The following is a 27,075-nucleotide window of genomic DNA, read 5'->3' as shown; positions in this document are numbered from 1 at the left end:
ATTTGTATTATTTTATATTATTAATAAAAAATAAAACAACATGAAATAGTATTTTTTAATTTAATTCAAAACAATTAAAGTATCAAATATTAATAAGTATATCAAAATTAATATATTCATTATATAAAATTATACATAATAAATGATTTAATCTAATTAATTATTTATATAACAAAAATATAGAATAATAATAAATGTCTAGAATTTTCTAATTATTTTATAATTTACTAATTTTTGGTTAATCTACTGTTTAAGTACAGAAAGAAATACAGTAATTAATAGTACTATAGCTATACAATTGAAGTTATTTAACTATTTTTATTGATATCAGATAATGAGCTCATATTAAATACGAGTATATTATATAAAAATAAGCGTTTATACAAAATTTTATTTTACATATAAATAACTTTTTAAGTCGTTATTAACTTTAATCAACTTTTGCTTAATTTTTTAACTAAAATCCTTTAGTTTAGCATAATTTTAGTCACAAAAATTAAAAAACAATAATTTCTAAAATTAATAAAGCAATTAAGTAAAAAATAATGTTTTAAGATAATAATAATCACATCAAAACATTTAACGTTAGATGATTTGTCATTAAACAAATAATTTTGTCTTACAATTACTGACAATAAACGTAGTTTTTATATTATGAATTTATTTTAAATTGAAACTAATTGGATTTTGATAAAATATTTTATCAAAAAATTAAATTATGCATCATAAATTTAATGCAGAAAAAAAGTTATTACTGAAAATTGCTTGAAAATAAATAACTTTTAAGTAACTTATCAATAGAGACATTAAAAATATATTAATTATTTAATTATTTATCATTTATACTGTATTTATTAGATTCTGCAGAGAAATTCTGTTGTAAAACATAAAAATTTTGCAATAATTACTGAAAATTTTCATTTTGTTCTAAATATAAGAATATATTAATAGCAATATGTTTATCGAAAATGTTGTTAATTTGTGCAAAACATATAAAAAGTTCAATTTTATTAGTTATATAATCATTGTTTATTGTTAAGTAAAAATAAAAATTTTATTAATTAAATACTGTACAATATTTAAATAATATAAAACAATTAAACAATTAATACAATTAATTTTGTTAAAATAGAGATTAAAAATTTTAGTTWATTAAGGATTAGTATTATTTGTGATAAGAGAAGTGAGTTTATATAACTTACTGTTATTGACTATTATTATAAATTAAATGATAATTAAATTAAATTAAAAAACATTTGTCATCACATTTAATACATTAATAATAAATATATAAGACATTGCTTTTACAAATTGTAAATTACAATTGACTACAAAATATTGCATTTAGTTTTTATATGACTAAAACTATTTTATTGAACGACAATCTAATAATGTTATGTAAAAGTTGTATACATTTTGAAAGTCCTGTTATTTACATATGTTATGTACAGTAATACTGTATTAATACAATTGTATTATAAATGTTAGACTCATTGAATGTATTGTTRATTGAGTGCATGACTTGTCTTCAAAGTTGACAACAATTGACAAACTAATAGGTATTGTATTTAATAATAAAGTATTGAATAAATTGTTATTTGTTTTCAATTCATTCAATTTGACACAAAATATAGCAAAACATTAATATTTCATAAGATTTACACTTAATATTTGTTTACATTTATGTTATTTATTTACAAATCATATGTTTATCAATTGATTGCTATTTTTAGTGATTATTATATGTGACTGAAGTGAGTGAAGACACTTTGAATCACTTGTAGTCATCATTTTGATTGATATTTGTGTATCAGATCCTAATTGTCTGGTATTACCACTGATTAGTTCATATTATGAGCTCAAACACACAACGGGTTTGGCAGGTATTTAATGGTTTGATATATTGACCGCTTGATGATCACCTAAACTGATCCATTTATTGTTGAAATGTCTTACAGATAATTAAGCCACACATACCTTTGATTAGATTCAGAAAAGGAGCTGATCTTCACAAAACTGGTACCAAATTATTTAATATAATTGATTTATAATTGTTTTAATTATTTGTCATCAGAAGTATTGTCTGTATCGGCCACGAGTTCTTCGAGTCCACCCATTGGGTCGACACCACGAGGAAGTGGTATCGATGAAGAATTGATACCAAAGAGATACCAACGAAAACCAATATCACAACAGGAGATGGAAATCATTGAAGTATTTTATATTTGATTTAATTATTAATTTATAGTTTAAATACTAATTTAATTAACATTTATTTGGACAGAGAGGCGGACCCGATATACTTTGATTAACATCTTTATTGTATAAAAAATATATATATATTTAGAGCTAATAATAATTAATAATATTAATTGAGTCCTAGTTATAAAATTTTTTAAAAATATAAACTTATTGTAGATATTATAGACATTAATAAAAGTATAATTGAATTAAATATACAGTAATTATAATAAATGTATAATTATTTTTAAAAACAAATTATTAAATTCAATTGAATGCAAATCCTTTGTGAAACAGTTGAGTCAAACGAAACGAAGTTTTGTCGACCAATTTGTAAAATAGTGTCAACAATATTATAAATATACTCTCAAACAAAACTTCATTTATATGTATAGTATAAACGGTATATATTAGTCAAACAAATTATGATTTATATTATTAAACAGTTAGAGTACTGGCGGCAGGCATTTGAAAACCACGGGCCACTTGTATTGGATGCGTTGCAAATAAACAAATTGGTAGATCCCAGACCATAGTCTGGACGTTGAGAAATGGTGGCGATTGTTCGCTAACTCCCTGTGAATCCTGTGTAACAGTATTGCGGACGTCCTCCGGCTTTGCCGTCACAAACTCGAAGTGTAATTTCCAAGAAAGTGATACTAAATCACTTGTAAAAGTTGGTGTTATAGTCAACGGCACCGTCAGAACCATTTGCGTGTGATTCATGTGAAGACAAAACTCGTTGTAATTGCTATAACTAGTTGTTTGAGTATAAGAGGAAGGCTTCAAATCTTTGACACGATATTCCTCTTGAATTGTTTCATCACATTGTAGAGTCACTGAAAACTAATTATATAAAAGAATATATTAACCACTTTTGATAAAAACAAGACATTTATCAACAATACCTGTACACATGGAACGGTAGATTCATTAAAACTAAAAATGCCTACAATATCTTCGCCTAATTTATAAGTAGATTTCATTATACAAAGTTTGGCCACTTTTCCAAATGGATTTGTTATGACATAACTCTGAGGACAACGCTTAGCYGTCAGACAATCGAGTCTATGGAGGGAAACATCCAAAACGGATTCATTGCTGAAGTCAATCGGTTCGTAGGTGTGATTCACTGAGTGATTGCTGACCACTGAGTCTTTACGATTAATATCATTATTACAATCATTGTTTAGCTCATAGTTTTGATGATTGATTTTCATTGAATCGGTCACTAAACCAATAGGTATATCAATAGTAAGGATACGAATAGGGATTCTCAACAACTGAATGCTTGAGTTAATCCTTTGAGTGCCAATCGATAGTTTGTACTGATATTTAACTTTGAGGCCATTATAAGAGGGCGGAACCCAATCGGGAACAGTTTCATTATAGACAAACGACTTGCTTTCATTTGGCATTAGTTTGAGATCACAAAACAATATCTTAGGACTGGAAGAAAACAAGACGCGACCCTTTTCTCCCTTCATTAGACACGGATTGAAGGACGTGTCGGTCGACGATATCACTGCAGCCATCAATGGCGACTCGTTTTGTACTACTTTGGTCTCATCTACACTACAGTAGCAATGGAGCTGAACTCCGGCCCAACAAAGAGTTTCAGAGAAATCACTGTTTTTGACGATTAAAAAACAATTTAATTATTTTGGTTTCAAATGATTAATCAATTGATTCATTTCATACCTATCTTTAGGTTGAATGGCTTTACCATTGCTGGTGCCGACAGTGTGGTTGACCTTATCGTTGTGGTTACGGTTGTGATGATTGCTAACGGGAACGGGTGTGACATTAGTCAAAGTGACCACACATTTGATTGTCTCCGATCGGAAGTAAACGGCTCCACGACTTAGCCTCGCATTGATCTCAATCATGTCTTTTGATCACTTGATAAACAAACACAACATTAAAGTTGATGTTATGATACCAAACAATTGGATGTCCCGACAGATGAATGTCATATCAAATCAAGTGATGATTTGTTTATTTCTTGCCATCCCTTGTGTGCGCATGTCTTCACTCATCTCAAACCACGACCTCTATATCACAAACCGGGGGATCAGTCGTTGCTTTCATTGATTGACCACTTATTTTAAGACTTTATATCAGTTTTCATTTATTTGGTGATTGTGTTATATCTTTAAAATATTTTACTAAACAAATACATTGTCTTAGAGTGTGTCCCAAGAGGTGGCAAATGAGGTCAACAACCCATCCATTGGTTTATTGAGAGATCACATGATTTGACGGCATTTACAGCAAAACACGCAAATAAATGCAAAGATTGTGCCATTGATTGACATTTATTTGGATGTATTAAGTGATGACCAATACGTGATTTAATACATTTAATTACTGTTACATTAATTTAATTACAATTGTTAGTCATTATGGATGAGGAAATAAAGTGTCCGCATTGCGGATCAACTAAATATAGAAATCCATCGTTAAAATTGATGGTCAATGTCTGTGGACATGCATTGTGTGAGACATGTGTGGATCGATTGTTTATGAAGGGTTCCGGACAGTGTCCTCAATGTAATGTCAATCTTAGAAGAACTAACTTTCGACTCCAACTATTTGAAGACCATTTAGTCGAAAAAGAAGTCGATATTCGCAAAAGGATTTTAAAGGACTTTAACAAAAAACAAGAAGATTTCGCATCTCTTGAGGAGTTTAACAACTACTTAGAACTAATCGAAACTATTGTCTTTAATTTAACTAATGATGTCGATATATTGGCCACAAATAAATTGATTGATAACTACAAGAAAGAAAATGCCACTCAAATCATCAAAAGCAGAAGTCGTTTGAGTAAAGATGAAGAACTAATTGAGGAACTGCTCGAACAAGAAAGACAACAAACACTTCTTAGGACTCAATTGATTATTAGTGAAAACAAAGAATCGGCCAAAAGTAAAGTAAAACTTCGGGAATCTCTGGCCGATGAACTCATGTTTTCTGATGCATCGGCACAACAAATACTGGCCAATCATAACAATGAAATGAAAGTACAATCTTCTGAAATGACTAAAAATATGGACGTCTTATCATTGACAGCAAAGCAACAGACAAAAGCATTTTCAACCGGTATTCTTGTAGGAAAAGGAAGCAATGTTTTTGACCAAAATGTAAGACAACCGGAAGGAAAGTCTTATGTTTACAAATCACCTCATTTTGAGATTAACGGTCCCGACTGTCCTCATTTGGTCGCAATTCAGTCTAATGGTTACTTGAATAATGTTAGACCTGCTTCTGGTCAAGACTTGGCCGGGGGTTTCCTCACCCACTTTCCGTGTCATCGGGCACTTCAGGAAGCATTTTGTGGACTTTATTTCAAAATTTAATTCTTTATTCTTACTCTTGTAATCATTGAAATCATTTATTTTCTATAATGCTTTTGATAAACATTTAATAAAATCATTTTTGATTAATAATTTATTTGGAAAATTGTAATATTTTTAAAATTTAGATATAAATTATTATTTAAAATATTCCTAATTGTGATGTTAATTATAATAATAGACTAAATCACAAAATACATAGTATTTATAGGTATTATTGGCCAAACGTCCCGCCGTGTAATATAAGAAACGAATCACGACTTATGTGATCAAAATAAGTCTCTTTTGAATTGAATTTTATTTTGTTTTGTTTTTTTTGTTTTTCAAATTCATATAAATTACTTCTTCCGTCAGTAAATTTGAATATTTTTGGCCATTTAATCACTGATGGATTGTCTTCTTCTTTAAAATATGTTTGCGATGGATAACCGATTGAATTTTGGTTAATATCGTTGACATTTTTATTAGTTGTTAGTCTTCGTCGTTGAAATAATTGTGGCGAAAATGGATCAAATGGTGAATCAAAATTCTGGAACAGTTCGGGCATATTTGCAAAATTGTAGAAAGGATTTACTGGTTGTTCTTGTGATGGAGGAGGAGGTGGTGGTGGTGGGGGTGGGGGTGGTTCCTGTTGAATAGGCTTTGCTTCATTTGATGGCTTTGGTATCCTTTCAATGTCATTATGTATGAGAAACCTTTCATCTTCAATATCATTGATATTAATTGGTTGTGAAATTGGATTATAATTATGATTTGGTTGCTCCGGTTGGTGTTGTGGAGGCATTGGGTTCGGTATTATTTGAGAAATTTGTTGAGAAGTTGGATAATTTGGTTGCAGATTTGGTTGAGTTATATGTGAGACAATTGGTTGTATGGGCTGAGGATTTGAATGATATGTGATATGTTGTAAATGTGGTATATGTTGTGGAAAGGGATGAATAATTGGTTGAATTGGTTGTATTGGTTGTGGTAGTGATTGTGGTAATTGTGGATCTCTATTGTTCTGAATGAGTCCAATGGGTGCCGGTGTCTGAATTTCTACAGGAATTGGAGGACTGGTTGTTGACGTACCAAATCTTCTGTCATATATTCTATAAATATCTTCTGGAAAGTTAGCGTATGGTTTGTCAACAAAATTATTTTCAAATATTGAATTTGGGAATTGATTGACGTGAGGGTTAAACGGCAAAGAAGGCAGTGATGGCACTGAAGATAGCGATGGATTCGGCAGATATGAGGTTCTCCTTATATGACTTATGGCACCCCCTCCGTGATCTATATATACTACCTCCTGATGGGCGGCTGCTGTTTGCGGGCCATGACTTGTGTCACTGTATATTAGGTCCAAATTGTTATCAATTTCTTTATCAATTTGCTTTGATTCACATATTAGCAAAAAGTTATATAAAATAAATGCTAAAAATAAAAGTAAAATTGACGACCAGTTTGAAAAAGAATGGCCTCTAATATACTGAAAAATTAGAGAAAATAAAAATTCATTAAAAAACTAACATAAAAACTAGTAATTAATAATTACAACTTTATTTGCATACATTTAACATTTATATCTTAATAGAGTAGTATAATAGTGTTTATATGGCAAACAATAAGTTTTAAAAACTATATTTATATTTGTGTTAGACTACAAAAAAAGTCTTATTATAATAACAAAACAGAGTCAGACTAATTAAAAATGTATAATATTTGTATACAATGTAATTAATATGAGTAATTTGTAGCTAAATTAATATACATTGTGTTTATTAAAAATAAAACATTTAATGAAATAGTCGCTACAATTAAGAGAAATGTTTTATTTTAAGCGATTTATTTCATAGTCTAAAACAATGACCAAATGAAAATATATGCAAAAAGTTATGAACTCAGCAAAAAAAAGTTTATGACAATTAAACTGAAAACTAAAAAAAAATATTTACTATAAATAGCATTATTGTAAGTATTTTTCAAATAATAATAATAAGAATTAGAATTATAATAATGAGATTAATTTTTAAAGAGAGATATGTTAACAAAAAATTATTGCCGTATTTAGTATAACACTATTTATGTAATTATCTGATTTTGATAATAATATAAATATTAGGATTATCATAAATCTTACCATAATTTTGAAATAAAAATTTTAAAAACAAAAATAACTAGAGATAAGTTGAGAATCTCGTTTAAAATTCACATTTTTGGTACAATGTTTGTTGAAAAATATCACCCACTGTTGTCTTGAATTTTTGGTGATAATCCAAACTGTTTAAGAATCCAATTAAAAATAGATATATAAAATAATAAAAATTAATATAATTGTTGTATAAGAAAACAATTACATTTGATTGAATAAACTTATTGAAAGATTGGATGAAAGAGTACAATACAGTTGTCAATGGGTTGCAGAGTGAGACCCACTATAGGATTACTGTCTCTCATATCACGACTTTAACAATACAGACACACAAACAGCCAAAAAAAGTTTGATTTCAGTTTATAGTGAATACTATAGACTGATATATTCTGATGTATTGTTTGTATGTATATTGCAATCACTACCTCGTCTTCCTTTAAGTTAGTGCTCAAGAGTTATGAGTCGTTGAGCCTGTGTTGGGTCAGTGGGTCGACTGATGAGACTCACGCACATACAGTACATACCAGTCCTCTCTATAACAGCAAAGGAAGTAATACAACGAATACGAGTAGAGAAAAGAGCGATCCTTCTTAAAGAGGACAACACATCCAATGTTAGACGACCCACATCTCCACCAAAAACAACACTACACTATAATATCCAAGCGTTTGACTAAACAAAACAATTTCCAGTATTGTACACAACTTTTATAGCTTTTATCAATAGTTTTAAATAAATGCCACTTTTATGTCATTTATTAAAGTAATTTCACAATTATTTACAACTTATTCTTACAGTTACTTTTATATACTAATATATAGACAAATTTCAAATTCACTTTTCAATTAAAATTAATAGTATAAAACTTTAAATACAATAATATATTTTTTATTCATAGCTTTTTACGATAATTTTTTATACATTAAAATAGTTTTAATAGATTAATAAGCTTAAAAATTTCTGTTATATAAATCTTAGTGATTATTATTAACAAAAATCCTTTTGTTATTATTAATGTTTTCAAAACTTCACTGAAGTTATTATTTTTAAACAATTTTTTAAAAACAAACTCGACTTATTTGAAAGTTTGCTTAATTTTTAGACACTTTTTATTTTAATGACTTTTATAATATAAACACAGCGATACAAACACACAATAATTTATTGTCTTTATTTTGTGCAAAATAAAGCAATCTTATTGTTTGTGAGAAATAGCTAAATTTTATTTAAAACTCATAATAATTTTAAAAGTAATTATTTATTACATAAGATTGTATTATATAAAAAATAATGTCTGTAAAGTTGTCAAATAATTTCTATGTTTTATGTATAAACAATTACTTATTTTTAATAACAGTTAGAAATAAAACTGTTAATTATAATTGACTGACAAAAAAAAATTTCAATTCAATGTGGTTTTATATACAAAAGCATTTATATTTGCTAAGCAAACATTAATTGAGGCAAAATAAGAATATTTTTTATAATGGCTTATAATTGCAAAATTTTATATAAAATATTACAAAACTTCAACAATAAAGTAATATATTTAGAGTTTTTGGTTGGATATATGTTTTGTCGCTAAATTTAATAACACTGTTATGAATGGGTAAACATGAAAGAGTAGATAATATTAATCTAAAATATCTTAAGTACAGTATCAGCCCTTGAATATACACTTCTAAATAATAATTTTTATTATTATATTTATAAATAACAATTAGATTTATACTATAATATAATACGATAATATATATAAATTACTTAATATACATATAAGTTATACAGTATGTTATACATTATATATTAAAAATAATATAATATAATAATATATTATTACTGCTGCATATACTATTAATATAGTTATATTATAGACAGGAATATAAATGTATTTTGATTTGTTTGTCATTAAATATGTCTAAATTTCCTGTAAAATTTTCTATAAAAATGTTTGATTAGTTAAATTGTATTTTTTTCAAATAAACACTAATTGACTGATATATTAGTGTAAAGTTGTCTTAAAGGAAACAGCCCTGTATTAGGTATGTATTAGGTCAGGGGCGACACCAATACATATCACTACTACCTTCCTATAACTTAAGTTATATTTGTTAAAACATTTATTTAAAATGCAATTTTTGTCTTTAATTTTTAAAAATAAAATTATTAATAAAAAGCATTTGAATGCTTTCATATAATAAATTGCTTTGTTTTATGCCATATACAGTATGTTTAACATAACATTTTATGCATAGCAAACATAATAATAAACACCCAAACAATTAAAAAACATACATTTTTTAATTGATTTCTATTTTTGACATAACTTTTACATTACTTTCACATATTCATAATACAATACTCGTTATTATTATTATAAATATTATAAAAGACTTTATTTTAATGATGACCTCATTATACAATATACAGTAAGTTTTTTTGTATTTAAATGAAAACCATTTTTTTATACTTATAGCTCTTTTATGTATAATTACCTATTAAATCGTGAAGATTTTCTCTTTCAATAATTTATTAGAAATAATATTTTTTTTGTGTCATATATACACAATTATATGTACCTGTAATTAAATGTATAAATAGTCAATTTATCCATAAAATTCAATAATTATTATTTACATGTAATTGAAATCAAAATAGGATTATTACAATATTTTTAAGAGACAATATATGAATATTAATTTACGTTTATATTTGCCTACATTTTAAATTTTAATGAATTCATTGTTATTAAATGATTTCATTATATAAATATTTTCATTAAGCATTGAAACTAAAGTACAGTATAATTATTCACTCATAAAGAGTGAAAGTTTTTTTAGACAAACCTTCATTTAAAAAAAATAATATAATCTAAAATACAATTTTTGTTTGTATCATATAATTGTATGGTTTAGTTGTTTTTAAAAATATTTTTGAAAGTAAAAATATTTGACATCAAATCATTTGAAGCATAACATTATAAAATTAACTGTTTTTTCTATTATTTATCGTAAATAATAATCTCTTTTATTATTTATTATCACAATTACTATTGTTAAAACATACATTTGTTTGTTAAGGTTATGCTTGTCATCAGCCCTTTCATTACTAATTGAGATGAAACACACATCTATTAAATCAAATACAACGTTGTAGTCCTAATACTATATAAAAATGAGACCAAATGATGTTTTGATTTATCATTATATTATAAAAATCTATGTTTAATCAATTACATGAGTTATATTATATTATAGTTTAGAAAAGATTTTTGGGGTCTCTTTTTATTATTTATTATTAAAGATATATATATATGATAAATATGCATCTATGACTTTTGATTTACAAAACCATTTAATTTAAAAAAAAACAAAAAAAAATTTAAACAATTATTACATTAGTATTTTATACTGTTATATAAAACATACTTTAAGTGAATATTCCCCAAAAACCCTCACAATATTAATCATTTATTGAGTAATAACATTAATTTATGTTATTATTTTTATTGAATAAAATTGTAATAAAATTAATTGAATTCAAAGATGATGCCAATAGATTGTATATAATGGTATAATTTTTGCACTGTATTTGTTTTAAAAAATGATTTATTGTTATATAATTAAAACAATCATTTTTTTTATTAAAAGAGAATATAAAATAATGTAATTATGAAACAATATTCAAACTATTTCGTGATGAGTTGTTATCAAATTATTATACATTTTTTTCAATTGAGATATAAATTCAAATATTGTAATATTGATAGATTTGAATTCAACTCATTTTATTAAATATTTTATTTTATAAATGTTGTAGACTTAAAAAATGCTTAACTATACATATAGTACAGTATATTACTGTAGATTATCTGTTGATTAAAATACTGTAATATTTATAGAACTTGTAAATACAGTACAAAAAACATTAATACTTTAAAGATAAATAAACTCAAATTTATTGATATAATACGCTATTGCAAAAACTTTAATGACAATCAATTTTAATTTTAAAAAAAATGATTTATAACTATGGTTTAAACATGCTAAACATCTATTCACATTTTGTTGTAACTCAAAAAATATATTTATTTCAAACATTTAACAAATAATAGTTAAATGATTTTCCGCGTTTTTATATTGTTTCAGTAGAAAGAAATTTTCATTTTAATATTTTTAAATGCAATTATGCTATGTATTTACAAGTGATTTTAATAAAATAAAAATTGTAAAAAATGATAATAATAATAATAATAATTTATGATTCATAGTATTATTACACTATTATTGTAAAAAACTTAGATTAAATGCAATATTTAATTATTTAAATAGCATTTTTATTTTTACGTGTTTTATGACATTTTGGACATTTTTATATTATTTTTATTTATTTATATTTTATTTATAATTGTTTCATATATTATAATCTTTAATAATACTTAATTATAGTTTAATTTTCGTTTCTATTGAATTGGTCTGAAATTATCTACTCATAACTATTGTATTTAACACTTAAATATAATTATTAAAGATGTAATTTATTAAAGACTACACAAATTAAACAAAATTAATCAACAAATTAGAGAAATCTAGAATTATGTTATACAAAATGCGGCAAATAATTAAAAATTATATAAACTTTTTTAAATATTTATTTTTTGTTTTAACTAATAAACTGTTTTGTATTGAGATCACGATTTTAACATTGTTATTTTATTACAATATTATTACAAATTTTGCTTTTTATCACTTAAAAATTCATGTTTGATAAAATGAATTCAATTGCTTAAATTATGTTTTAAAATAAATACTGTATAAAGTACTGTATATATTTCTATAGTATATATTAAATTATAATTTATTTTATTAATATTTTCACATTTATACATAAGTTTTAATAAATAAGCATTAATTCTTTGGATATCTTTTAAGATAAAAATACTAATTTAGTGAAAGTATTAAAATTATAACAAAATAATATAATATTTTAAATATTATTATGTATTAATTTGTCTTTTCAATAAATTTTATCTAAAATATTTAATTCATGTAAATTTTAAGAGAGATAGATAGATAGATAGATAGATAGATAGATAGATAGATAGATAAAGAGAGAGAGAGAGAGAGAGAGAGAGAGAGAGAGAGAGAGAGAGAGTCAAATACGAGTCTCAAACCTTATATGACAACATAAATTGTAAAATACTTATACAATATTCATATCCATGGATTCGTCACAATACTTATTATAATGTTTTTTAAATGAAAACGTGATTTTCAAACTTTCTATTTTGTTTGTCTGTTTACACAAATATTATATATTTAAAATTTATTTTGTTTTTACAGGTACTTTGAAAGGTCTTACTTATACTAATTACATGGTCTGATACCAAACGTATTTCATATATATATATTGTATATATTTACTGTATTGATGCACACATAAGTTGATTTCATGCTTTAAATATAAAGATAATATTTTCCTGGAATTTAACGAATTTATTAAATATAATAGGATGTGATTAATAAAATTATTCAACAAATTAGAAATGCCATGAATTGTTAAAACTGACAAATAAAAAATTAATACTTTATTATCTATGTTTTAGTTTATATCAAATTCATAATATTTAGAAAAAACTAAACCATTGTATAAACTTTAATGGATTTCTATAAATAATGCCATTTATAAACTACAAATAGTTTGGCATCTTATTATGCAAATGAGTTATATATATTAGTTATCAGGGTTGCGAAAGGTTTTCGATCTCAGGGGGGGGGGTATAGGGGGGTGAACAATTTTTATTGCATTTTTAAACGACAATTTTTCCCAAATTTTTGAAATTGGGGCCCCCTAACTTTTTGACTTTAGGCCAGGGGGGTAAAACCTAAAAATCTCGAGCTCAGGGGGGTAAGATGGCCTTACCCCCATACCCCCCCTTTCGCAACCCTGATTAGTTATATATTAGTTATATATATTAAATATAATACATGTGTCCGATTGAGACAATACTCATATTATATGAATGTTTGACCGGTAATCAAATTAAAAGGTAATCTATTTAAAAAAAGATAAAGTGATCTACTATTAAAAATTTTAAAAAGTAAAAAATAATTTATTCAAAAACTCAAAAAAAATAATTTACATACTATTTAAATGTAATTTACTTAAATTTTATTTTAATTTTACTTTATAAAACTTAATATAATAGCTTACTATATATATATATACCAACTTAATATATTTAGTTAATAAAACGTCAATAAAATATATAATAATATTTATATATAAGTAACTTATACATAAGTATAAGTATATATATTATGTATTGTAAAATATAAATATAATTAAAACAATAATGAATATATTCATAAAAATAGATATAATTACAATTATTATCACAAAAATATAATTAAATGTTGTGTATCCGTTTCATCACAATTTAAATTCTAGTATAAATAAAACAGTTTTAAGTCAAATAGAAATTGCAATATTATTATTATTATTATACATTATTATTGTACATTTTAAGTAATCACATTTAATAAATTTAAAATAATAAACTAGAATTAAAAAATAATTATACTAGTTCATTGTATATAATAGTAATGTTTTAATTATATATTCAATGCAACCATGTAATGTAATAATATGATAAATACATGTAAGCATTAATAATATTTTATTATTTAATATAATTCTAAAATTAATAGATTTATATTATAAAATTAAAAAATGCAATAATTATTTACATTTATATAATAAGTTTTAATTTGGAATATATATATAATAAATACAGTAAAAATAACTTTAAATTAAATATTTTAATTGTCATTTATTTTTAAAAATTAACCATCTATTATAGACTATATAATGTATAGTATATATATTGTTATAATATTTTCACTCATTTAGTCTTTATTAATCTTATAAAATAAACTTGATTTTAAATACAAATTTTATTATTATAATTATTATTATATACAGTATACTGTATAATAAATATCTTATAAATATTTTTATTTATTTGTTATTTCATACTATTTTATTACAGTAAAAACCATGAAAACAAATCTAATAAAACAAATCAGTAAATTACAATCAAATAAAAAACATTATATAATAAAATAACTATAATATTCAATATTAATTATCTAAAAAAATATTTTTATCTAACAAATCATGTAAAAAATAATGTGTAAATACAAAAAGTTTCATTTATGAAGATTTGAATTATAATCCAATTTCAAATTAAAGGAATAAAAAATCAGGGTTGCGGAAGGTTTTCGATCTCGGGGGGGTATAGGGGGAGGTAAAATTGTAAAAATCTCGAAAAAGCTTGAGGGTATAGGGTGGGGTGAAAATTTTTTATTGCTTTTTAAACGACAATTTTTGCCAAATTTGAGTAAATTCCCAATAAATTCCTAATAAGTTTTCAATAAATTTCTTTAATATTGCCTATAAATTGCCTATAAATAACCAATAAATTCTACATAAATTCTCACATAAATTTCATAAAWATTCATTCAGTTAATTTTTTAAGATTCATAAAATATATTCTCAAACTAATAATATTATTTGTACAATATTAAAAAATGAAGTTTTACATAAAATATAAATATATTATATATAAGGTAAAAACTACTATAATTACTTCCTTTTACTATTTAATTATTTACAATGTTGCTATTTTAAAATTATCAATAATGTACTGTATTTATTATTACGTCTTAAAAAATTAAATTGTAATTTAGTTAAGTTAATTAGTAATTATTATAAAATCTGAAAAATACAAATCAAATTGTTTATTAATAAGCATAAACAATTATTATAAATTTATAAAATAAAAACATATCATTATATTTCTGAAAAAATGGAGGRCCTTACCCCCTACCCCCCCTTTCGCAACCCTGAAAAAATATAATTAATATTATAGATTGCTATTATAATCTTATATTTACTGACTTACAGTATATATTTTTATTAAAATACAAACAGTAAAAATAGGTGAACAGTCTTTAAATATTAATAAAATCATATTTTATTGATATATTTATATAAAACTATTTTATTAAATTAATTATTTTATCATATCATGAAAATAATGTAAGAATGACTTTAACTTTTAAAAATATATTTTTATTCATTATTAGAAAAAATTATGATTTAATTATTTATTAATTAATATATATATACATAATGAAGGAATAGATTTATAAACAGAAAATTAGGGCATAAAGTGTTTATTTTAGGTGTAATAATGTGAGTTATACTTAAAGATTGGGCTTATAATATACATTATAATATACATTATAACTTATACTGACTGTCACTCTCTACTATATAACTACTACAGTATATTAATTTGATAAAATCATATATTTATTCAGTATTACTTAATATGTGATATATTTTTTAGTTTTACTTTTTAGTTATAACTTTCTATATTTTAAGAAATATTAAATGATAAAAACAGTACTTTCATATAATGTTTTTTAAAAACTTTTAATGTTACTAATTCACGATAAATTATATATTTTTCTAAATATATTTATATGTGTAAACATAATTAATTATAATCATTTAAAATATGTTTAATTCAAAATATTTTTTAATAATATGGTATATACTGTAATATAACATAAATTGAAACATTTAGAAACAATTAAGAAAGTTTTAGACAACTATCTAATTTGCATTAATTTTATTATATTTTATAACCCATTTTGTCTAATAATATTGTTAAGTAAAAACAAATATTAATATTATATTTCTAATAATTTATTATAATATCATTGTTGGCCTCATTATAATACATCAAATCCTTAATTATGATTACATTTGTATTTTTGATAAATAGTTTGCCATCTATTGGTCTATAATAGTATGGATTCATTGTTTGTGTCACTATTTTTACGGCAAATATTCAGTGATTAATCAAACCATCAATTGTTGATTTATTTGATATTTTAGTTAATTAGTTGACATTTATTTTTATAAAATATTTATTGTATATTCATTTAAATGTTTTTTTAATGTTAATAATAATAATCTCATTAAATATTAATTTTGTTATAAAAATGTTTTTAAAGTCTTAATTATTTTGTTGATAAAACAGACAAATAGTGAAACAAATATTGAATGCAATGAATGTTGAGATTTGTTTGTGATTCAAGTGTTTGGGAAGTATTGGAAGTGATCGACAAGTGATGAGTGATTGGCGTAAAGCAGTCCGAACTCCCATATCATATACGGTGACCAACAATACATTACGATTGCAGTCACAGTTTGTAACCGTCGTATCGGTGGCCGGTGTTGTTGTCCTCTTCATATTGTACTCATTGGTGCCCAAGAGTCGGGTCACTTATAGTGACACCCGTCAATACGTGAACCTCGATGACGATCACGGACACGAACACGTGCATCAACACCGAGATTGCGGTCTTAAAGTGTCCTACAATGACACGTACCCGCTCTCCAAACCCGAATACTTGGCCAATGAAAAGATTCGCTACAGAATTGCAATTACAACCGATTTGGATACCGATTCACACATCGATAGTCATCAAAATTTATGGATTAGTTATCTATTGAAAGGATATCTCATATATTATCCAAATGAAGAAGTTGTTGAAATTAAATGGGATAAGAAGTCTATAAGCTTACGCTCCAGTCTGGCCTCTGAGGGCCGATCTATGGAGTTGTCGGAACTAATTGTATTTAATGGTAAACTATATTCATGTGATGATCGCACGGGTATTGTGTACCACATTCGCGACGATATTGCCATTCCATGGGTTATACTCAATGACGGCGACGGCAATACTGCACACAGTTTTAAATGTGAGTGGCTTTCAGTCAAAGACCAGACACTATATGTGGGCGGACTCGGCAAAGAATGGACGTCCACTTCGGGAGAAATCCTTAACTATAATCCTCAATGGATTAAAACAATATCAGTTACGGGTCAAGTGCATCACCACAACTGGAGACAACATTATCTGTCACTCATGTCTTCGTGTGGTATTAAATATCCCGGTTATGTCATTCATGAGTCTGCCTTCTGGAGTCATGTCCATCAAAAGTGGTTTTTCCTTCCCCGTAGAGTTTCGTCCACTAAATACAATGAAAAAGAGGACGAAAGAAAGGGATCTAATATTATGTTAATCTCTAATAACGACTTCACTGATGTTCAGATCAAAACTATTGGCGGTGTTTTGCCGACACACGGCTTCTCGTCGTTTAAATTCATTCCCAATACTAAAGACCGAGTGATTGTGGCGCTCAAGAGTGAAGAGGACAATGGTTTAGTGCGGACTTATATAATGGTGTTTACAATTGAAGGCAAGATCTTATTAACGGAACAATTGATAGGAAATTATAAATACGAAGGACTGGAATTCATTTGATAGGATTTTATGGTATATTTAGGACTAGTCGTCAATTAAAATGATAATACAATTTTTGTATACATTTTTCAACATTTTTATAATGCAATTAATTTATTAACAAAAAAATATTAAACAAATTATTGATTATTTTTCATCCAATTGTTTATTATCGGTTGTCAACTGTTTTAGACATTTCTTAGAGAATTCAATCAAATTATATTTACAATATTTATTGTAATCCTTTAATAATGAAAGACAACATATTTTGTTTAAAATCTCCAAATTGATGGTCAACTTGGGGTCTGTAAAGTCCGTCTTCCACTCCGGTCTGACCCGTTTGACAACAGCTACCACTTTGTCGATCATTTGTTGTCTTTTAACATCACTATTGTTTCTGACTTTGCACTGAACCATAAAAGTCAACAACTCTTTCGGTTCTTTTTCTAAATAATTTTCAACAATTTCATCAAAATTACTACAAATTGTCTTAAATGTAATCACAATTGGTATTAATCTAAGCAATTGTTTAGTTAATTGTTTGCCATTTGTTTCGATTTCTTTTAATATTTCCGATGTTATCACTAAAGGATCCACAGATTTGTCATTTGATTTAATAAACAAAACATTATTACATTTAGTTATCATTTGTTGGAAACGTTTCTTCTGTGTTGTCATCAAATTGACCTCATTTTTAATGGCTTTCTCGATGTCATTAACGTCTTGTTTGTTATCATTATTTAAGTCATCGGTGGTATTATCGGGACTATAGTTTCCGTAGACTTTATCTGCAAACTCATTGAACAGATTGTAAGACTCGTGAAGACAGCCGTATTCTTTGAAATTACAGGTAACCATAAATCCATTGACACCATCGCAAAGGTGTCCCGAAGAACCAGAAGAATACTTCGATTTCTTATTTGATTTATAATAGTTTTTCTTGCGTTTGCCGTTTGATTCACTCATCTTTACATTTATTGGATGTCTTGAAATAAACCACAAAATAAGTCTATGATATCATTTGGTTATAAATATCATATTATATATCATATAATATATTTCATTAGTTAATAAATTCATTCAAATAACTGTAAATAAAATTATTATTATTATTATTATTACGATAACAGCAAAACACGTGTTTGTTATGACATATACTGCAAACCAATATACAGTTTCTTAGAGTATTCACTCAAACGGTTTGGGTTTTCAAGTTTATCTCAAAATCCAAAACCGAAAACATTTTTTTGTATAATTTTCATTTGATTTTATTTCGGGTTTTTTCAATAATAATAAATTATATCTTATATAATGTCTTTGAAATACTAAAACTTTATAATGAGATGAATAATTTAAAAAATAAAACAAATTATAATTATAATTATAAATTATTATAGTTTGCAAAATGTAGTATTAATTAACAAATGAACACAATTTACGGTCAACTATGCAATGAATAGTCCCATTGACCCCACAATAGACTACTAAATAGTGTAGTATTTCTATTAAATATATTTTTAATATACAGTATTAATAGTATTAATACTATAGTGTTTGTATTGAATGTCAATTCTAAGTATTACTAAAGCAATAGTGTATTAAATATTACGTCGATTAACGTAATGCTTATGACTCAGAGTTTTGTTTTTGTCGACACATTATTCAAAGCATTCATTGATTGAACACAAGTGTCGAACCCTTAATAATAGACTCAATGAATGAATGAATGAATGAATTATTGAATGAGTTGTCAATTGTTGTCAATTGTTGTCAATTGTTGTCAATTGTTGTGATTCATAGTCTTAACTCATTTGACTGATTGTTATCTTGGGATCAATTGGTCCAGACTTTGCAAACAGCAATTGTGATTAATCTGCCACTTGAGCCAAATGTCTGGAGGTATAACCAAATGATTATCACTTTTAATGCAAATGTTGTCTATTGTGTGAATATATTGATTGAATTAATGCAAATATGTGTCCATTTTTTAGCTAAGCTACCGAAACGGCCGCCAAGATTAGGGCCAATCAATGATTCACCCCCTCCTCCTGTCACACCTCCCGATAACTTAGACAATAAGACTACAATTCATATTAATGACAAAGACATAGACATCGATCCTGAGATCAATATAGAGACTCTTCAAGAGTTAGGTCGCGGCGCTTACGGTATCGTTGAAAGGGTTCGCCACAAACCAACCGGTTTTGAAATGGCTGTCAAAGTAAATAAAGATTGAATTTCTCGTATTAAATATCATAACAAATATTATTATTTTTGCTTATTTTTATAGAGAATCAGTCAAAACATAGTTCAAGAACAGAGACGTCTGTTGATGGATATGAATGTTTTGGTCAACTCTGCCGGTTGTCCTAACATTGTGTTAGCTATTGATTGATTGATTGATTGGTTGTTAAATGCAATTACTTTTACTAAACATTGATGTCTTGATTGCAGTGAATTTTACGGCGCTATCTTTTCTGAAGGCGATCTTTGGCTGTTTATGGAGATAATGGACTCCTCTTTGGATAAATTTTATCGAAAGGCATACACAAGAGTTGACATCCCGACCAACGAGAACGCCATACCGGAGTCAATATTAGGAAAAATCGGGTCGTGTATAGTGAAAGCACTTCAATATCTGCACGGAATCAAAATTATCCACAGAGACGTAAAGCCATCAAATATTTTGATTAGTCGTAACGGATCAGTTAAGTTATGCGATTTCGGTATATCCGGACATTTAGTCAATTCGATTGCACAGACATTTGAAGCGGGATGTAAACCATATATGGCACCCGAAAGAATAAATCCAGACCCACAACGTCGGGGATATGATATCAGATCCGATGTTTGGAGTTTAGGTTTGTTTTCAATTATAATAAAATTGACATTTCATTGTTTTGCATTGATTTGTTGTGTGATTAGGTATTTCAATGTTAGAGTTAGCAATTGGCAAATATCCATTTCCTGAGTCTAAGAACCTCTTTGAACAATTGAAGCGTATTTGTCAAGACGATCCTCCAAGACTACCACCTAATAGGTTCTCCAAAGATTTCGAGAGTTTTATTGAACAATGGTATGTATGGAACTGATGGTTGGAATTATAATAAGTAATAAATATTACGATATATACAAATTGAATTGTTTTTTACAGTCTTCAACGAGATTATGAAATGAGACCCAATTATAACAAACTTATATTACACCCATTTATCACAGAAAATGAGACGAAAGATATATCGGAATTTGTAAGCAAAATATTGGACTCAACTTAATGTTAATTGAATTTTATTGTAATTTTATGGCATTCAACGCAAAGTTACAAATTGAGTGCCTTTTTTAACCAGTTATATGCAAAGTGTGTTATGTTTGACATTAAAGTCTATCATTATTCGCATTAATGATTAGATTTTGATTTTTGTTTTTTAATCATTAGTTTATTGAAAAACTTAAGTTTGCTTTTACTATACATATTTCATTATACAGTAAATCCATGTTTTATTCAAATTAGTTTCAAATCATGTTTAAATACAAAATAAAAATGTTAACCGAGTTTTTAAGTTTTAATTTGAATTTATTATACACTTATAGTTGTGAACAAATCGATACCATTAGATGCTGTGCTGATGATGAGTCCGGGTATTTGTTTGTGCCAATGAATTTCCTTAACTTCTTGTTGTCCCTGATGTATGAACAACAACTGTGGCGGCAATTGATTTAACTCTTGTTCTTGCGTTTCATTTTCATTATCTTTTTCTACCGCTAAATCCCAAAGTGTTAATTGATTGTCATCTCCTGAAGCGGCAAAAACTGTTCCATCAGTTGGATGCCATTCAACTGAAGTTATATGCGATAAATGGTGTTTGAATGATGCAATAGGTTTCGGTGATTTCGATTTGAAATGTCTTAAATCCCATATTTTAATGACTCCATCGTCACCTCCAGAAGCGATGAATGTCTTTTCAGTTTTATTCCAAGAAATAACATTGACATCTGAATCGTGTGCCTTATCAACAGTTAACATACAACTTGTTGAATGTTGTGCCCGAATATCCCAAATACGGATTGACTGATCCACAGAACACGAGGCCAAGACATTTGCTTCACTCGGAGACCATTGTATGTCTTCAACTGATTCTTTATGTCCAGGAAGTGGCTTTTGGTCAACAGCCCAAACACCACCTTCTTTTGGTTTCCAAATAAATATATTCTTACGACAGTCACCGGTAGCCAAAAATCCCGGTGTTAGTGAAGACCAATCAATACCATAACCTTCAACACGATGTCCATTAAAACTATAAATTGGTTTAATTGTAGTTTTGTTTTTCATATATTCATTAATGAGGAGCGAGTCGTCCACAGTGTTTAAAGCTTGTGTGAAATCCCAGAGATAAACAGTTCCCGACTCAGACCACGAACCACAAAGACATTTGCCATTAATTGTTGTACTACGGATCCGATTAACACAACCCCTGTGATCAATGGGAATGAAATCAAGCTGTGCTTCATCTTCGTCATCACTGTCATCACTATCTTCATCATCACTTTCCTCATTGTCTTTTTGTTTAATTTTATTTAAATTAGACATTTTAAGAACAAGTATTTTATTTCCTTCTTCTTTTCCCGATTGAGTTCCGGCCACTAAATAACAGGTCAGCGGATAATTATCAGAGCGTTCAGTACCGGAACCAATTGTGTCTTCAACGACATCAAAGCTAAGACATGGATATTCTGTTTGAGCCTTTCTGTACATAATATAAGCGCTTTCATCAAAATCCAGTTCTTCGTCAGCATTGATGGTCTTCGGGATATATGTCCGCCGAACCAACTGTTGTTGTCCATCACCTTCTATTGTCTCCATTTCCGAATCACTATCTCCTTCACTGTCACCATCACTGTCTATGTCTTCGTTTTGAAATTCATTAGCCATTTTCAATTGATAATAAAAACTAAACTTCAAATGAAATGTAAACCAAATCGTCGGTCACTTAAAGGTATTTAAAGCACGTGTTTGTCGTTATATTTACATTAGTTTCCATAGAAACCAAATATATTACATATTTTGTGTAAATAGACTTAACTATAAATAATAACTATTAATATATTTAATATTGAATTGAAATGCAATTCAAAGTGATATCACTTTTATATTAAACACATTGTTTTGTCACATATATGAAGACATGGATCAAGAGTCAGATAAGTTGATAACACTTAACCAACAGTTAAGACACAAGACATCAGAGATGGAGACAATGAACAAAACAATTGAAACACTAGTCAACGATAAAGAGATTCAAATGAAAGATATTAACCAATTGAGAGAAGAGCTGAAGCTATTGTCGGCTAAACTTTTATTACATGAAAATGTTGTCAATTGTGTGACCAATTCGGTCGCAACACAAACGGATCTGACATTAATTGATAGCCAACTAAATGTTTGTATCAATTGTCAGAAACCGATGAACTCAAGCAACGATTGGCGACAAAACTCGCAAAACAAGAATACAAAAATCAGTGATTTAGTCCGCGAGACAGCTCAGGAAGTCGTGGCCAACAATGACTATGTTTACGATGAAAAGTCTAAAACATATTACAGCCGCAGCACCGGATGGTATTACTATCCCGTACGACATATTTATAATTGTTGTCATCTTTTCATTAATTAATATATAATTTGTTAATCACTTTTAGGAGTCGTATCTCTTTTATGACCCGAACTCTGAAAACTATTATAAATACGATTCCGACAAAAAAGAGTATATTTTTTATTCTTCACTCAATCAGAAAAATGACAAAAAAGATGTTTTGAAAGCTCCCAAAGCAAAGGTTAGTTTGATTTTCAATATATTGAGTGATATTTCTTATTATATTAATATTTGTTTGTTATTAATAATAGAAAATTAAGAAAGATTTACAAACAGAAGATACAAAATTAGAAGTAATCTATGTTTCCTCTGAAGAAGAAGAAGGAGAAATATTAGACTCGGAAGACAGTTCTGATGACAATTCTGATGACAGTAATAATGGTAATGATAACTATTGTTTTTAAAAAATATTATTAATTACTATTATAATTACAGTTAAATTAAGTCCACCATTAGTTAGGATGATTGTGAAGCAGTCATCAACTTTAGATATCGGTAGTCTATTATTAGTTACTTGTATGGGCGCTAAAATTGGTAACGAAGCCAACTGTGATGTCTGGATCACTGATGAAACAGTCAGTCGGGTTAGTATTAAATTAAAATTAAATTAATTATCTGTATTATATTTTTATATTTATTTTGTTTGACTAGACTCACGCTGAGATTAAATATGATTACAAATTAAATAATTATATGATGAAAGATCTCAACAGTACTAACGGGACGTTTATTAATGGCGAGAAATTAGAGACAAATACAGAGATGATTGTTAAACATAGCGACGAAATAACATTTGGTGAATGTGTGTTATTAGTGCACATTCATTACGGCAAAGATGTGACCTGTGATCGATGCGAACCCGGCCTCGTAATGGCCAACTTGAAGTCAGATCAACAAAATAATTGCAACAATTACTATGAAGTGACCGATAAAGAGAAAGATCACAAAAAACAATTAAAATTACTTAAGAAGAAATACGGTCTTAAAAATGTTGACTATTGTGAACAAAAAGTATCAGTTATTGTAAACACTAATTATAAGGATAGGGCAGAAATGAGACGCATTGAGAAGGGAAGTGACAATCCTTACGAAAAGACAGCCGCCGGCACTTCACTCGATACGTATGTTTTCAACAAAAAAGCAATAATTTATATCTTTTTTTGTTTGCGATTACCGGTAATTATTTGTTTTATATATACTGTATATTGTTGTTATTTAGTGCGCTATCGAAATCCAATAAAGGTTTTCAAATGTTGCAAAAGATGGGTTGGAAGAGAGGAAAGGCACTCGGAAAGCATGAAAACGGCATAATTGAACCGGTATTTACCACTTTATGGCTTATATTTTATTGATATTATATTTCAATATTTATTCTTATGTTGATTTTATTTTTTTTTAAACAGGTTAATGTAATTACTAACAACAGTAATGGCCAATCATTACATAAAAATGATATTTGAGTTTATTAGCTAATTTTTACAAAGTTAATATTTATATATATATTAAAATAATTATTGTAAAATATTTTTTAAATAATAAATACCATTCATTAATATTAATTTATTTACTTTTTAATAATTATTTTTTTAAATAATAAAGAAATACTATTTACAGTAATGATAGTAAACTTGTGTTTAATGTTATTTCATTTATTTATTATAAAATAAAATACAATCAACTTTTMACTTTTATGACTTATAATTTATTAAATTAAAACAAACGATAATTTGAATAAATATTAAGATTAATGTTTCGACATTTCACATGAATTTGAAACAATTGCAACACATTTCGTGGAAAATAATAAAAAAGTAAATGAAAGGAGTCTACAAAATAAAGCTATTAATTATTATTAAAAACATCGAAAGAGAGGCACAAATATTATACATTAGTTTTGAGGGTATTCTTGTTATACCTTTATATCAATTTTTATATATAAATGAATTGATAGATAAATAGATAAAGAATTGCTTTTAATATACTGTACAATATATTTACAATACAATCAGTTATTTTATTAATAACTTTACAAATATTCAGAATTTTAAACCAAAGCCTCAATTGACTTGAAAAGTGATTTAAATTCTCATTAAAAGTAAAAATATCATATAATCGATATAAAGCAAAACAAAAGCAATAAATCATAAAAATAGTTAACATTTTTAAATATAGGATTCTAATAAATACTGTTCATTAAAATTTATATAATCACTGATTATATTGGGTAGTGGACATAAGTTTTTCGTTTTAATAATATGCAATTTAACTTTTCTTTAGAGTAGGAATTAGAATTGGAAAATTAACAATGTCACAAAATTACCTTAAAATATTTACATTTAAATGTTTTTTATTTTTAAATTTATCTTTATTAAAATGGTCAAAATATTGTTTTTGTATTTTTGATACTTTCTTGTTTATCAATTCGTAGAAACCATTCATAAAAATTTTAACATTTTTCTCAGATACAGCTTTAGATTAAACATAATTCAGATTTTTAAAGACTGCTATTACAACTATTATAAAATAAAAACAAATTGAAAACAAATTTTTTTTATAATATCTCAAATATATATAATGGTCAATAATAAATTTTATAGATTAATTATCAATTAAATAAACATACATTTATAAATATAGACATTTATAGTATTCAACAATAAACAAATCAATTTTTTATAATTGCAATATCCCGTTCAAAAATAACGTCAATTTAAGTACTATAAAAACGAAGAAACCTATGTCCACTACCCAATATTAAATATATAAAAATAAAATATTCTTATCGATTTTCTCTCCATATATAAATCATGGTAAATTATGTGAGTTTTTTACCACATGAAACTATAGATTGTTAATTTTAATTTACCCCTATTTTTATACATTTTAAAAGTTTTMCCACCCCTTGTATTTGGACGTCTCTAATCGTTCCAAACCCTTGGAATATGCTATCTATTTACTGATTACTGATAAAAATACTGTAAACGTTACAAATATGTCATTTATTGTTAAATACTGTTATAAGTAATAAACTAATTAATTACCGATAATAGTTATCTATTTAATAATAATACAGTTTTTAGTAGATTACTGTTAAGTATCTGTCATTACAGTTTAACATTCCCCCATTTTTGCTTTTCCCCACAAAAATGTGAGTTTTTACAGTATGAAAATGTTATTTTTCATATCTCCTTGTATTCATATGGCGATAAATGCAAGGAAATACGGTAACATTTTAATAAAAAACAATTAATACTCTTTTTTTAAAAAAAAAACAAAAAAATAAACGCTTTAATAATATATTTGAACTA

At 26.4% G+C, this 27,075-nt stretch overlaps 8 protein-coding genes across 10 annotated transcripts; 5 read left to right on the top strand and 3 right to left on the bottom strand.

The window, feature by feature from the left end:
* The first annotated feature begins 1,474 nt into the window (after positions 1-1,474).
* Positions 1,475-2,354, top strand: LOC128958470 (alpha-ketoglutarate dehydrogenase component 4-like). Of its 3 annotated transcripts, none has more exons than XM_054304330.1 (5): positions 1,475-1,559; positions 1,815-1,883; positions 1,959-2,019; positions 2,075-2,214; positions 2,285-2,354. In XM_054304330.1, exons 2-5 carry the CDS (start codon positions 1,854-1,856, stop codon positions 2,306-2,308), a joined length of 255 nt encoding a protein of 84 aa, XP_054160305.1. In that variant the 5' UTR covers positions 1,475-1,559; positions 1,815-1,853; the 3' UTR covers positions 2,309-2,354. The 3 variants fall into 3 exon arrangements, with proteins under 3 accessions (XP_054160305.1, XP_054160303.1, XP_054160304.1); XM_054304328.1 differs by having other exon boundaries at positions 1,734-1,883; XM_054304329.1 differs by lacking the exon at positions 1,475-1,559 and having other exon boundaries at positions 1,707-1,883.
* A 118-nt stretch (positions 2,355-2,472) lies between these two features.
* On the bottom strand, positions 2,473-4,139 carry LOC128958714 (RAB6A-GEF complex partner protein 2-like). The gene is made up of 3 exons (XM_054304620.1): positions 3,943-4,139; positions 3,150-3,870; positions 2,473-3,087 (listed from the first exon to the last, which is right to left on the bottom strand). The coding sequence occupies exons 1-3, from the start codon at positions 4,128-4,130 to the stop codon at positions 2,680-2,682; spliced, it is 1,317 nt and encodes a 438-aa protein (XP_054160595.1). The 5' UTR covers positions 4,131-4,139; the 3' UTR covers positions 2,473-2,679.
* Positions 4,140-4,620: 481 nt separating this feature from the next.
* Positions 4,621-5,603, top strand: LOC128958032 (CDK-activating kinase assembly factor MAT1-like). The gene has a single exon (XM_054303847.1). It carries the CDS (start codon positions 4,647-4,649, stop codon positions 5,601-5,603), a length of 957 nt encoding a protein of 318 aa, XP_054159822.1. The 5' UTR covers positions 4,621-4,646.
* Positions 5,604-16,825: 11,222 nt separating this feature from the next.
* On the top strand, positions 16,826-18,164 carry LOC128958639 (soluble calcium-activated nucleotidase 1-like). Its single transcript, XM_054304530.1, has one exon. It carries the CDS (start codon positions 16,941-16,943, stop codon positions 18,138-18,140), a length of 1,200 nt encoding a protein of 399 aa, XP_054160505.1. The 5' UTR covers positions 16,826-16,940; the 3' UTR covers positions 18,141-18,164.
* A 102-nt stretch (positions 18,165-18,266) lies between these two features.
* LOC128958031 (THUMP domain-containing protein 1-like) lies at positions 18,267-19,124 on the bottom strand. Its single transcript, XM_054303846.1, has one exon. It carries the CDS (start codon positions 19,083-19,085, stop codon positions 18,267-18,269), a length of 819 nt encoding a protein of 272 aa, XP_054159821.1. The 5' UTR covers positions 19,086-19,124.
* Positions 19,125-19,751: 627 nt separating this feature from the next.
* On the top strand, positions 19,752-21,674 carry LOC128957445 (dual specificity mitogen-activated protein kinase kinase 6-like). Its single transcript, XM_054303205.1, has 6 exons — positions 19,752-20,018; positions 20,111-20,340; positions 20,410-20,498; positions 20,574-20,980; positions 21,045-21,195; positions 21,274-21,674. Exons 1-6 carry the CDS (start codon positions 20,009-20,011, stop codon positions 21,392-21,394), a joined length of 1,008 nt encoding a protein of 335 aa, XP_054159180.1. The 5' UTR covers positions 19,752-20,008; the 3' UTR covers positions 21,395-21,674.
* Positions 21,675-21,696: 22 nt separating this feature from the next.
* On the bottom strand, positions 21,697-23,150 carry LOC128957444 (glutamate-rich WD repeat-containing protein 1-like). The gene has a single exon (XM_054303204.1). The coding sequence runs from the start codon at positions 23,047-23,049 to the stop codon at positions 21,697-21,699; it is 1,353 nt and encodes a 450-aa protein (XP_054159179.1). The 5' UTR covers positions 23,050-23,150.
* Positions 23,151-23,216: 66 nt separating this feature from the next.
* On the top strand, positions 23,217-25,227 carry LOC128958029 (angiogenic factor with G patch and FHA domains 1-like). The gene is made up of 7 exons (XM_054303845.1): positions 23,217-23,746; positions 23,814-23,948; positions 24,019-24,148; positions 24,203-24,351; positions 24,419-24,888; positions 24,987-25,086; positions 25,171-25,227. The coding sequence occupies exons 1-7, from the start codon at positions 23,303-23,305 to the stop codon at positions 25,225-25,227; spliced, it is 1,485 nt and encodes a 494-aa protein (XP_054159820.1). The 5' UTR covers positions 23,217-23,302.
* The last annotated feature ends 1,848 nt before the right edge of the window (positions 25,228-27,075 follow it).

Source organism: Oppia nitens, unplaced genomic scaffold (assembly GCF_028296485.1).
Source record: "Oppia nitens isolate AA-2021 unplaced genomic scaffold, nextdenovo-longstitch-racon4-pilon3 scaffold3_pilon_pilon_pilon, whole genome shotgun sequence".
NCBI lineage: Eukaryota > Metazoa > Arthropoda > Arachnida > Sarcoptiformes > Oppiidae > Oppia > Oppia nitens.
Note: the sequence above shows the minus strand (reverse complement) of the source record. Positions and strands in the feature narration are given on the sequence as shown.

Bases quoted from the DNA above. Each gene is read 5' to 3' on its own strand.
- LOC128958470 (XM_054304330.1), top strand. From the start codon at position 1,854: ATGAGCTCAAACACACAACGGGTTTGGCAG. The intron at 1,884-1,958 runs GTATTTAATGGT...AATGTCTTACAG, and splicing joins ACACACAACGGGTTTGGCAG to ATAATTAAGCCACACATACC. The intron at 2,020-2,074 runs GTACCAAATTAT...ATTTGTCATCAG, and splicing joins AGCTGATCTTCACAAAACTG to AAGTATTGTCTGTATCGGCC.
- LOC128958032 (XM_054303847.1), top strand. From the start codon at position 4,647: ATGGATGAGGAAATAAAGTGTCCGCATTGCGGATCAACTAAATATAGA.
- LOC128958639 (XM_054304530.1), top strand. From the start codon at position 16,941: ATGAGTGATTGGCGTAAAGCAGTCCGAACTCCCATATCATATACGGTG.
- LOC128958031 (XM_054303846.1), bottom strand. From the start codon at position 19,085: ATGAGTGAATCAAACGGCAAACGCAAGAAAAACTATTATAAATCAAAT.
- LOC128957445 (XM_054303205.1), top strand. The intron at 20,499-20,573 runs GTTAGCTATTGA...TCTTGATTGCAG, and splicing joins GCCGGTTGTCCTAACATTGT to TGAATTTTACGGCGCTATCT. The intron at 20,981-21,044 runs GTTTGTTTTCAA...TTGTGTGATTAG, and splicing joins ATCCGATGTTTGGAGTTTAG to GTATTTCAATGTTAGAGTTA.
- LOC128957444 (XM_054303204.1), bottom strand. From the start codon at position 23,049: ATGGCTAATGAATTTCAAAACGAAGACATAGACAGTGATGGTGACAGT.
- LOC128958029 (XM_054303845.1), top strand. From the start codon at position 23,303: ATGGATCAAGAGTCAGATAAGTTGATAACACTTAACCAACAGTTAAGA. The intron at 23,949-24,018 runs GTTAGTTTGATT...TATTAATAATAG, and splicing joins TGAAAGCTCCCAAAGCAAAG to AAAATTAAGAAAGATTTACA. The intron at 24,149-24,202 runs GTAATGATAACT...TTATAATTACAG, and splicing joins TTCTGATGACAGTAATAATG to TTAAATTAAGTCCACCATTA.